The sequence below is a fragment of the Opisthorchis viverrini genome (assembly GCF_000715545.1).
Source record: "Opisthorchis viverrini unplaced genomic scaffold opera_v5_466, whole genome shotgun sequence".
NCBI lineage: Eukaryota > Metazoa > Platyhelminthes > Trematoda > Opisthorchiida > Opisthorchiidae > Opisthorchis > Opisthorchis viverrini.
The window spans coordinates 74,944-86,631 of NW_008752130.1; the positions used below are offsets into that span (position 1 = coordinate 74,944).

Here is an 11,688-nt window from a genome sequence, read left to right on the forward strand (position 1 = left end):
GAAACAAGCAACTTGGTAATATAAACAATTACCAGTAAGTCAGCGTACCCCACATCCACTCAATTATCGAAATTTTGATGAGCACAGTTGCTACTACAATGCGGGGAAAAGCGGAATCATACTCACAACGGAACACTGAACACGTCCTTTCATTACGACAAGAAACACGTTCATCTGTTCATGTCAAATCGTTTTCCATAGACAAGTTGTCTCCCATTGCACATGGGCTCTTTGTAAACGCTTAATTGCAACAGAGAAATGTGGCAAACGTCTGATAAATTCAGACGTTTTAACAAGTAGAAAGGAACTTCGTCGGTGAAGGTAAACCTGTGCCGAGAGGTCCCTGTTGATACCACAGCCCAACGCAATCAGATTGAAATGATGTGCGGTGATAAACCGACTGGAGGAATGTTAGGCTGCCAAATTACCGTAGTTAAAATGAACGCATACTCAATATTACAATATCATTTCTAAATGAATAGGTCTCCGTGGTTTTGACCACCTGCACACAAATGGGATGCGTTCCGCATCCGCACTGAACCCTGGGAAAGTCGCCAAGATTTCTTTCACAAACACCTACTACTCAAATCAGATGAGTAGCTGGCAACTAGCACGCAGCACATCTGTGTGCTGGGCATGTGGTGTAGTCACCCAGGAAAGTTCACCCGCTCGAGGCATTTGAACCGTTGGGGTTTAGGTTTATATGGATCGGCTGGGTTTTGTGTGGCCTTGTAAGGCCTTTGACGCAGTACAGGTTAGGTTCACAGAGATCGGTCGAGTTCTGTGTCGTCCTGTACAGCAACATTCGGCAATTGGTTATCAATGTGCTGGTGAACCCCATTGAGGAAGCTAATGTTAGACAATTTTTTGCTGTGCTGAACAGCCTAAAACCCTTCACTCAATGACCACGTGACCTAGTCAACTATTTCCACCTGACAAATCTTAAGGACAGAAGATCTTGTGTGCTCGAGCTTCTCAGTATCTCACACCATACTCTTAAGGGTAGAGAGTCTGTTGCTCAGCCCGTAGACAATGGTCCGTGTGAAAAGTTGGCGGTATCACAACTGTAGCACCATCTCTCGGGAGAGTGTCCGCGAAGACATTGTACCTCCAAGAAGAGGGCGCATCCAGGTCACTCGTACCTATGTCAATCAATGATCAAAACAATGGCTTCATTTGCTCAGCCAGGGTAAAAAGAACGGGTATTAGTTGTGGGCTGTTGTACAACCTGAAAAATTTACATCACTCTCGTCCGAACAGTCTTCCTTCTGTACGGGCGCAATGAGTATGAAGGGTCTATAGCAACCATACTGATCAAGATGAACACGTTCGCCTGTTCAGAATAGTCTAATGTGCGCCGTTTGGTACTGGTAATACGATCACCCCGCGTGTTACAGGTCCAGAGTTAAAATCCCGGTGTGGTTAGGAACATGCGCTGCTGATAAGCTTATTAAGAGCGAAACTCGAATCTGAGGCGTTCCACGGACCCACCCGGAGACAGGATAAGGACTTTTCAAAGGAGTCGCATGAATACGAACTAACGGATACTTGTGCACAAACCGCTAACTTGGGCGCCAATGACAACAACAATGCAAAGCAAAGGTGTGCTTTAAAATAGGGCCTTCACCGGAGTAGATCTTGTGGGACATACTCGAATAGTCGTGTCGTCGCTGCCCGCTAAACTAAAATGGCCAGCCGCATCAAGGGTCGTCACAGCGTTCATATCCCTCTTGTTTGAACTGGGCTTGCTAAACGAGAAAAAACAAAGCCGCTGTATGAAAACCATCAGACTCGTGTCCTGTTGTAGGCTACCATAGCAAACCTAAAACGCTCTCCGAGAACATTAACGTCTTTTCAAAAAGGATCTCAGGTATCGAAGCAGACACTCCCTTCTTTTCTTAACAAAGTTCCATCACTTTGAATTTATGGTGCTACACAAAAGGACCTAGGTGTCACCCTGCTGTTTGAAACATGTACTTGAAGCGCGCCAAAAGTGGTCTACAACCTCACTACTAACACAGATATAATCCCACTCAAAATGGGTCCAGTTTAGTCTCGAATATCAGCATCCCCAGGCACAGTTTCTGCGATCCCTAAATGCTACTGACTGAGAAACAAGTAGCCAATGTGTTTTGTTTTTTGTAATCGGTGCAAATACCATCAATCTTGGCAACCTTGATACAAGGTCAAACGGTTTACTAGCACAGTGCACTATCCTTGTAGAATACCTACAAGTAAATAAAACCTATAAGAAGTAAGTGGTTTTGGTGTTTTAACTATGTGGATCTTCGACAACACACTATGTTTAAGGTTCGTGGAGACTCTTGAACATTCATCAGCAATTTGAAGCTTTCCGGTTCAATCAAGAGCATCGGACACTCGAATTTTAGCTTTACTTCGAGCTTCGACGCCTATTTGGGAGTGTACAGACAAACAATCAGTTGTCAGTCATGGTGGTGCTAACAGGAGACGTAACTAAATCTTTCGTTTATAATATTCTTCAAATCCGTGCATCACACTCAACTGGTAAAAAATTATGCGCGACAGACTCAGCTGAGTGTCTATTTGCACAAGCAACAACCAATTCAAAGATAGTTTCTAGTACCTTCATGGAAAAATAACTCGCCATGTTTTACATGTTCGAAAAATAAAACAGTTTGGTCCACTTTCGTACAGCTTGAGGTCTTTTTAGTTGAGGTGCTAAATCGTGTTGAATTCTCCCCTGATACAATCACCACCCTTGGAGTTATTGCTAAATTTCAAACAGAAGTTTGCACACACGATTTTGACAAATCTTGTCGGTCTTGCACTTACACTGGTCCTTCTAGGGTAAGCACATTACGAAGTAATGTCATTGGTCTAGAACTCGCAACCGTTATTGGACCAGTTTGTTGAGAATGACAGGGCTGTGTTAGAGCCTTTATCCCCTTTCTCTCTCTGGTCGTAGACAAGTGATAAGTGGTGACAATGTTATCACCTGCGCTGCTCTCACTGCTCTCTGGTATCGACCAGTTTGCCGTAGACAGGTGACAAGTGGTGACAATGTTATTACCTGCGCTGCTCTCACTGCTCTCTGGTATCGATTTAATGGCATCGATAAATTCCTCTGAAAGGTATTGGTCCGACTGGACATCATCAAAACCAATTGTTCGCAAGTCTTTGTGTTCCAATTTACAATGAGAACAGTCATTCGATGCCAGTTTTACCTTTTCCTAATCATAGGCGGAGGTCAACCTAACGAACGCCTGTCACTTATCAGGTGAAAACCAGGGTAGCAGTCTTTGAGTGACACTTGCGAGGCTTGCGCTAAAACCGTGGATGATAACCCTAACCCCCGAGCTCCGATCTTCAAACAGAAACGGTTGGAAGTGCCAGCTGACATGTTGGTGTAATCTAGAATCAATTTAGAGTTCGAAGTTCGCTAGGGCTATGAACCGGTTGGTGTATCGAGCGATGAGAGGCAAGATTCTGATAGTTGTACGATAAACAAATGGTTATACTTAACCCCCCGGGAGTTGTGAAGACGCTTTGCTTTCTATAAAAGCCGGATACGGATACAGGATCAACGGACGCATTTGTGCCTTACTAGTTCGCCATAAGACAAATGGCTATTGCGAGACTTTGCGAGGTTGACATACATACATATGTCTGAGAAGCAAGTCAAAGGAGTGTGGGCCATATCCCTGCATGGCGGAACAGAAAGGCACCGGGTTCGGTCAACTTTTAGTCAGAATTCTACGTATCGATGTATTTTAATTCTACTTACGGCACATAACATGAATGTACAAGGAACCTAACAGACTAGGAATTGGCATTAATCACGCTATGGAGGTCAACATGGTAGAAAGGGGATCCATTGACCCCCAAGAGAAGCTACTTTTCCGAAGAGTGGAAGCCCCAACAGTCACGATTCAGCGTAATATTTTTCAATGAGGAATGAACCTGGAGGAAACATGAAGCCCGTTTCTCAGTGATCTACTCTCTTTTAGATAGATCATGGGAATTGGGAATTCTTTGAAATGGCTGCTCTTCGAGGGTTCGCACACTAGGTTATGTTGGAGAGGAACGCTAGTGACCTTTATTCGACAAGGTATTCATTTTGCTTAAGGTATGGTAAGTTAAATACTAGACTGATTTCCACAACCTGTCGTCAAGCCTCATGTAGCAAGACTGTGCAAAACCAACATTATGACACTGAAAACCGGACAATTCGACAAGTTACACAGTAGAGTTGAATTTGTCAAAAGACTCACCGTCAATTCGCAAGCACCGCTTTCGATGTCATGTATTCGAAGGTAACCCAGATCATTCCTAGAAAATCAAGACGGGAGCAGGGAATGTATAGATGACCCAAACCAACTACAACCTATGACACCACATATTACCGAAAAATATCCGCGAACTGAGTTCACAGCTAAGAACAGCAGTTCATCTCAAGCATTAAGGAGGAAAGAACTGTGCTTATACGAAAAAATCTGGTTNGGCCCAGGAGATGGAGAAGGCTTTCGCTGCAGGCAAACGCTGCGCCCTGTTTCAATTAATTCGATCAACGGGCCACAAGAAGACTGGCGTCAGTGAGACAATATGCGAGAAAGACGGAATAACAATTCACTCCCTCAATAGCCATCTTGAACGGCAGGCCGAGCACTTCAAAGAACAGTTCACCTGGTCTCCCTCAACACAACCGGTGGAAGAACCAAGCGGGCTCGAATGGAACACTGACATCAAGCCACCATCAGCAACCAAAATCCAGCGTGAGATTCCAATCTTGAGGCGCGACAAGGCACCTGATCTGGATGGCCTACACCTTGCGCTCTCCAAGCAATGTCAGGAGCATCTGGTGAACAATCTGACAACCATACTGCAGACGATTTGTGACGAAAACAGAATACCAGCCGAACAGAGCTCCTCGACCGTAACCTCCGTTTTCACAAGGAAGGCAAGAACGTCGTGAAAACCATTGTGGTGCCAGCCTGGTGTCCCTTGCAGCTAAAGTGCATTCTGGTTCTGCGCAGAGCAGATTGATGGACTATCGGGAGAGACAGATTCGTGGGAATCAAGCTGAGTTTCGCCCTGGTCGAGGATACATCGACCATATCTTTACCTTGAGACAAATTCTTTAAAAGCGCCACTCCTTCAGACGTCCCACACTGGTCGTTTTTCTGGATTTGAAGGCTGCTTTTGATTCTGCCGATTGTCAGCAACTTTAGCAGCTTGTGGCAATCACACGGGTCTCTTCTAAATTTCTATCCCTTAGAAGGGCACTGTATGCGAACTCCTGTGGGCGCGTGCGGGTATACGGGAAGCTCTCACCATAGTTCACCACATCCAGTGGTGTAAGACAAGTCTGTCCTCTTTCCCCTTTCCTCTTCAACTTTGCTACTGATATGCTGCTTGAAACTTCTCTGCCCGCGTCCGAAACATCCGGAGCAAAAATGCTCCCGGGACGTTCCTGTATGCGGACGATATCGCTGTCCTTGGTTCAGATCCTTCCCGAGTGCAAGCTATTTTAAACAAACTTAATAACTCTGCCGCACGGTTTGGCATGTGCTGCACACCTGAAAAGTGTGAAGTGCTACTACAAGACTGGGTGGGATCAAANGAATTATTCTAACAACCACACAACTGCCTTGTTCAGACTACCATCCTGTCTGCAACCCTACGGTAACAACACCAGTATACCTGTGTCAGACCAAAATGCAGTGGATAAATCCGAGGTAGAAGTTATTCCCGCTCGTGCGGACGATATCGCTGTCCTTGGTTCAGATCCTTCCCGAGTGCAAGCTATTTTAAACAAACTTAATAACTCTGCCGCACGGTTTGGCATGTGCTGCACACCTGAAAAGTGTGAAGTGCTACTACAAGACTGGGTGGGATCAAACTCACACCTCATGCTTGCAGGTGAGCCAATCGAGGGGGTAGATAAATTTGTTTACCTGGGCAGCTGTATAAGTTCCGGTGGACTGGCTAGAGAGGAGTCTACACTGCGGTGGTGAGATCCATACTGCTTTATGGATCAAAGACTTGACCCCTACGCGTAGAAGACACACGGAGGATGTCAGTGTTTGACTACCAGTGTCTCCGAAGCATTGGTAAGGTCTGGTGGGAACATCGCATTAGTAATGCTGAGGTACGCCAGATGGTCTTGGAAAGAATGAACTCTCCTGCGAAAGATGAATTACTCACGCTTCATAGATTGCGCTGGCTGGGACATGTACTCCTCTTGCCAGAAGACCGTCTGCCTCACAGAGCTCTTTTCTTCCAGCCATGAGCTGAGTGGAAACGACCGAGAGGTGGACAGTGTATGATCTGGCAACAACGTACGAAAACACTAACCAGTAAACTTAGTCGGGTGGGCAATTGTCGCCTCCCTGGATGGGGACCCCGGGACTCAAACCACCAGCGAAATGACCCGAACCACGCAGTCATTGGCGCTCATGCATCAAAGCTATCGCCTCCGATTCGTAGCTACCCAATTTCCGAACAAACCTTCGCCTCCAAGGCTTGGTTGTATGTTCCACTTTCCCGTCTTCCAGTGATCGAAACTGTAGCAGCTGTAACCAATGTGCCTATGACACGGTTTATGGCTGATAAATTGAAACTGAATTAAATTAAAACGCCAGGTTAGGAAGCCACGATAAAAATTTACCGCGGAAATGGGAGTGGTTGAATAAAGGCACCACTTCAGTTCAGAAAAAGGTGCAAAACAAGCTAAACACGACGAAACAGAACTCTGGAAGTGGCAGAACGTATATCACAATCGGGGGCTGTATCTCTAAAAGAGTAACGAACTTGCTACCGAAAGAAAAAGTTATATGGGGGCTTGTGATGATATTCCTGAGCCTATGATGCAAAGACGACTACAAGGAATCCAGATATGAAAATTAGCAATCAGAATCTCACAATTAGACACATAGTGCACGTGTTTGAGGGAAGCCATCCCAAAAACGAGCGATTCCGTCGTGATAGTCCTTACATTGTCACTCAATTTATCAGATGGGTACACGCCAGAGGTATCAGTCATGAGCAAACCACCGGATACCCCTGCTAGACAACATCTGGGTATTGTGTAGGCTCTGAACCGGCCATTCGTGAAGTTAGTCCTGTCTTGGTTCGCCCTGGGCCCTCTCTGAACGATCGAAAACGGATTCAGGTTTGACCAAGCAGTTTGACCACTGATGGAAAACCACGACGAGGAAGAGACGTATCACCAAACAATTTACACAAACAAACGTCAGTATCATTTACCTGATCCAGCAGAGGAAATCAGATGAGGTGAGATGGACCTATCATACCTGCTGAAAAGCCAATAACGTTCCCTTTGACAATTAAGAAGCCGTAATAAGATCCTGAGAAAAACAATTGTGTCCGCAGACTGTCAGCTACGAAAGCTCCAAAAGATTACAACGTCTGAGCCTAAGCAATGACGGTAAGAAAGCGGAAACTCTATTCTCAACAGGGAGGTCAGCTGAAGGTAAACGTACCCAAATAGCTGAACAAAACAATACAAGCAGAGCAAGCACGACATTTATTGATGCCCACTCAGTCATGGTTGTTGAGTGCTTGACGGAATTGCGTGCATCCCTACTGATAAACGTCAGGTGACATGTGACCATAACGATGAACAAATGGTAGGCGCAAAACGAAGAGGGTGGGGAAAACCGGATAGATTATGTAAGACGCAAGAGCAAACTCCGTTCGGTCATCACGAAACTTGAACTACCCGAATTCACCTGTAATCTCTAGGTGAAATCCGACCGAGAGATCGAGTTCTCGACACCACACACTTTAAGGAGTGAAATATGTACACATATAGTTCAGCTGCAGCACCTTCCGGTGCCTAGCTGCCAGGCCGCCCGGAAGATGAACGAGGGCCGGGAGAGTGCCAGGTCGTCCAAGCCCAGACAGGAATGGTTGAGACGCAGAGGTGGGGTTCGAACCACGGACTTTCTGGTCAGTGCATTCAAGCCATCTCGAGCTCCTTCAGGGATCAAACAGTGATGGAATAGAATGCCATCGGGTACGGAACTAGTCCCATGAACCATAAAATTCCAGCTGAACGCTCTTGTTGAGCGACTAGTCATGAAAAATCGGCTGAAAAATTGGATTTCAAACTCGGAAGATCCACTGTGCATGCTGTCCCCTAACGACGACTCACAGATCCCATGCAACTCTGCATCGTCGTGCCACAAAGAATAAGGGACCAATAAACCACTTGAAACAACAACCAAAAATGAATTTGGGGAGCACGATCAGAACGCGCCTTGAGTGGAACTAACGGTCGAACTTCACATGTATTCTAATCATTTGAGGCCTATGTGCAAATATACCACGAACGGTGTGTGCACATGTGCCAAGTGATTCAATCACTATTGCTCGACGAGTGCAGCTCTCGTGTCAGTGGCTCATGGCTAGACATCAGACGAAAACGAAGTAATGATGACGACCTGAATCAACCTACCCCGAAATTAGACGCGTCCCAGTCCCATCGAAACAGACAGAAAACGTTTTAGAGACGGATCCTTGATCAGAAAGATCGTCCACAATTTTGACCCGATCGCGTGTGCCCGACTTGTCCAGAGAAATTAGGTGAACTGTGAATACAAAATGATATGTATCCTACAGACGATTTTCAAGTATGAGACAAGTCCTCTCTATGAAAAAAACATTGATTATTCGCAACAATTCTTGGGAAGAGCTATGGTGTCAAGGTCACTAATGCAGGTAGAAGCAAAATGATCTTAGTGAGCAGTCTGGAGGAACCCACAGCTCATGCAACTCGATAAAATACAAATCCCACCAACCCGAAGCTCTTGGAAGCGTTTGGAGACCTTACAAACACATTTTCGCCTATAGTTGCATTCCTTAGATGACCACCTAAGTCCATCCAAAGCTATAAAGGTGCTCCAAGTTCGAACCCCTACTTGGTACGCACCTTGTGAATCATGAACCGTCCTCTGGATCCTAAAACGTGACCAATTATCTAGTTGGATTCTCATGTATTCACTCTCTCTGTCATTCCCGTGTTATCTTCATGCGCGTTGGGAAGCTAAAAAACCTGGTGGTTGAAAACCTGGTGGTGCAGAAAACGTAAACTGGTTTAACTTGATTTGCTGCCTCCCACGATATCGGAACTCTTTCACGTTCTTCACAACCCAATTCTGGACAACTTACTTATCAATGATAAGTGAGATTTTGCTGACTAGAGTCGACCAGTGTATCTGAAACTAGTAATTCCGTTCTACCTATTAGTCGGGTCTGTAGATTATGGAAAAACCCTGGATTTTGCACATCTGGAAGTGATCCGCATTGGTAGCCATCAAATCTCACCTTGACAAGCATGCCATCCAGAACTCCTCAGAGTAACCAAGATTTACCAGACACTCTTTGTTCATCTTTCTACATTTCCATGTCGATTTTCACGCGCCTTTTATATGGAAGGCCCTTTAAAAATCTCGATTCACGCGGTAAGCGCTTAAGTCGGAGATTGTGAAGTAAGAGTTTCTTAAGCAAATCTCCAACTATCCTGAACCGTTTAAACTTCCAAGAATCCGACGTCGTTTCCTAAACAATACCTAGCAGCTCACCATCGGAAACCATAGAATGATGTTGACGAGTCATCTCCAGCACTCATATTAAATTCACCTCCAGGAAGTTCGCAAGGTTTTATGTACATTCTGCAAACTATATATACAGCGTGCTTGTTTCAACACACAAGGGTTTAATGCCGTGATTGCACGCTATATTCCTCTTCCAAAGTTTTGATTTCCGAATAGTTTCACTTGAAGAAACATCCGATAGCTGCGCAAGGTTACCATTCGTCCCTGTCCTGTTCCAACTGTCATATTTTCAGCGTAAGACTGACAGAGTTATAAATGGAGCGTCAATGTTAAATGCTGATAATGCTGCTAATATCGACGCCGATCGGTCGGAACAGAAATCTCGAAAACCTATATGCATGCGCGTTTCTCAGTTTATGATGAAGCCAGTGGACAATAAACGGAGAAATATCCAATCTATCCATCCAAAGAGCTACTTCAAGCCACGCTTAGATGACAAGTGGATTCCATTTTATAAAACTACATTTCCAAGCCATGATAATAAACTTAGACTCTGTTTTCTTGGGCTATCAGACTTTATTAGGTGCAGCAGTCCCTTTGGCTCAATATAATTGTTTTGCCTGAAGTTCACTACGGGGTATCAAGAGTCCCAATCGAAGAGACTTACTTTGACTGGAGAGTATAGTGTAGGCCAAGAGTCGTTCACTAGGACTACAGTGAATTTAGCTGGGATGACGAAGCAATCACTCACCTTAGGCACAGTGAAACAACACTCCAATACGAATTGGGACAGGGGATTTCTTCCAGCAGGCGCAAGTAGGCGCCAAAGGAGTCAAATATACGGATAACACCATCTTTACGTAATGGAATAGGACAATACTAGGCCACAAACCATGAGATCCACTAAAAAACAAGTCCCCGGACGAGGCGTAGATACCACAGTAAACATCATGTCGGCCGATTAACGACCATGCAAGTGAGTTAGGGACCCGAACACTTTGGCAGAATGTTTTGGTGCTGTGTGTGTAGGCTCCTTTGATGCATGCCTATAAGGATTGTTACCACGGAACAGGCATGAACAACTTGGTTCAAAGCGGATATCAGCGACACGCGATCCGAAGTATGTGAAGGGACGGCCTTCTCGTAGAAAGCATGGCACCCAGAAGCCGACTGAAATTGGAAGGAACGAATGTTTACCAGTGATCCCGAAGGCCCACAACTACATAGTCTAAGTTAAAAACGGGGTCATGAACGTTCATCTGGATAAATAAGGGACGAGAGTGCTACTAACCACCGTCGAGATGCCGCTTGAATGTCACAAGTGGAAAAGGTAGCATGAGAGTTTAGATTAGGGTTTCCATATTCCTCTTTTATGGCGAAAGATCGTTTATGGCCCTTTGGCCCAATGTGTCAGTGTGCTGTTCTGGGGCGGCGTCGAGAATGAAGCTAGCAATCGTGTAATAGATGAGTACTGCAGGTGGTCGGCCTTTAATGGGAATTGGCAGCTTCAAATCAAACTATACCAAAAATATCAGCGAAAGACGAAGCAAAGTTCTAATAAAGCCGAACACGGAAGTAAGGCTGAGTTTAAAGGCTGCGTACTGACTTGCAGGTTTGCCTTGGCGTGTGAGTCCGACTTACTCAAAAAGTCTAGCACATAACAGTGGGCCCGTAGAGATGACTGCCATCCAGGAAACATTCATGGATTTTGAGAGCAGCCCAGATAAATTTACACAATCACTCACAAATCCTTTTCTTGTATGGTTCTTCACAAAACGTCATGGGCATTGAATAATGCGTATGGCACACTTGTAAGTGAAAACGAAAGATATTTTCCCTACGAAAAGTGATGGATTAAGTCCGATAGGTCTTAATACCGTATAGTAACATATCCATTCCAAAGCATTTTTTCTGTAAAGTCCTCAGTACGACCTACCGTGAGCATCTTAAGGAAGGGTAAAGTGACCTTCGATTGGTTTTCCCTATAGACACTGGCTAAACCCTGATTTCAAAATGAGCTCAAGGTGGGTCAGAGGATAAGCCAACAACTTATGGACAAGAAAGTCTTCGTTCCAACCCAATGTCAGCTGCTCCCGTCTAGGCTTGAGCAACCTGACAGCCCTTGAGC

At 45.1% G+C, this 11,688-nt stretch overlaps 1 protein-coding gene across 1 annotated transcript in view; it reads right to left on the reverse strand.

Annotated features, from left to right (window-relative positions):
- Positions 1–10,606, reverse strand: part of T265_15392 (hypothetical protein) — a gene marked incomplete at both ends in the record, with an annotated part of 28,996 nt that extends 18,390 nt beyond the window's left edge. The window contains 6 exons of the mRNA XM_009177884.1: positions 1,628–1,744; positions 4,254–4,311; positions 8,462–8,594; positions 10,228–10,271; positions 10,312–10,414; positions 10,453–10,606. Of these exons, the coding sequence (XP_009176148.1) occupies positions 1,628–1,744; positions 4,254–4,311; positions 8,462–8,594; positions 10,228–10,271; positions 10,312–10,414; positions 10,453–10,606 (609 nt within the window). The remainder of the gene's footprint in view (positions 1–1,627; positions 1,745–4,253; positions 4,312–8,461; positions 8,595–10,227; positions 10,272–10,311; positions 10,415–10,452) is intronic.
- Between the last annotated feature and the right edge of the window lie 1,082 nt (positions 10,607–11,688).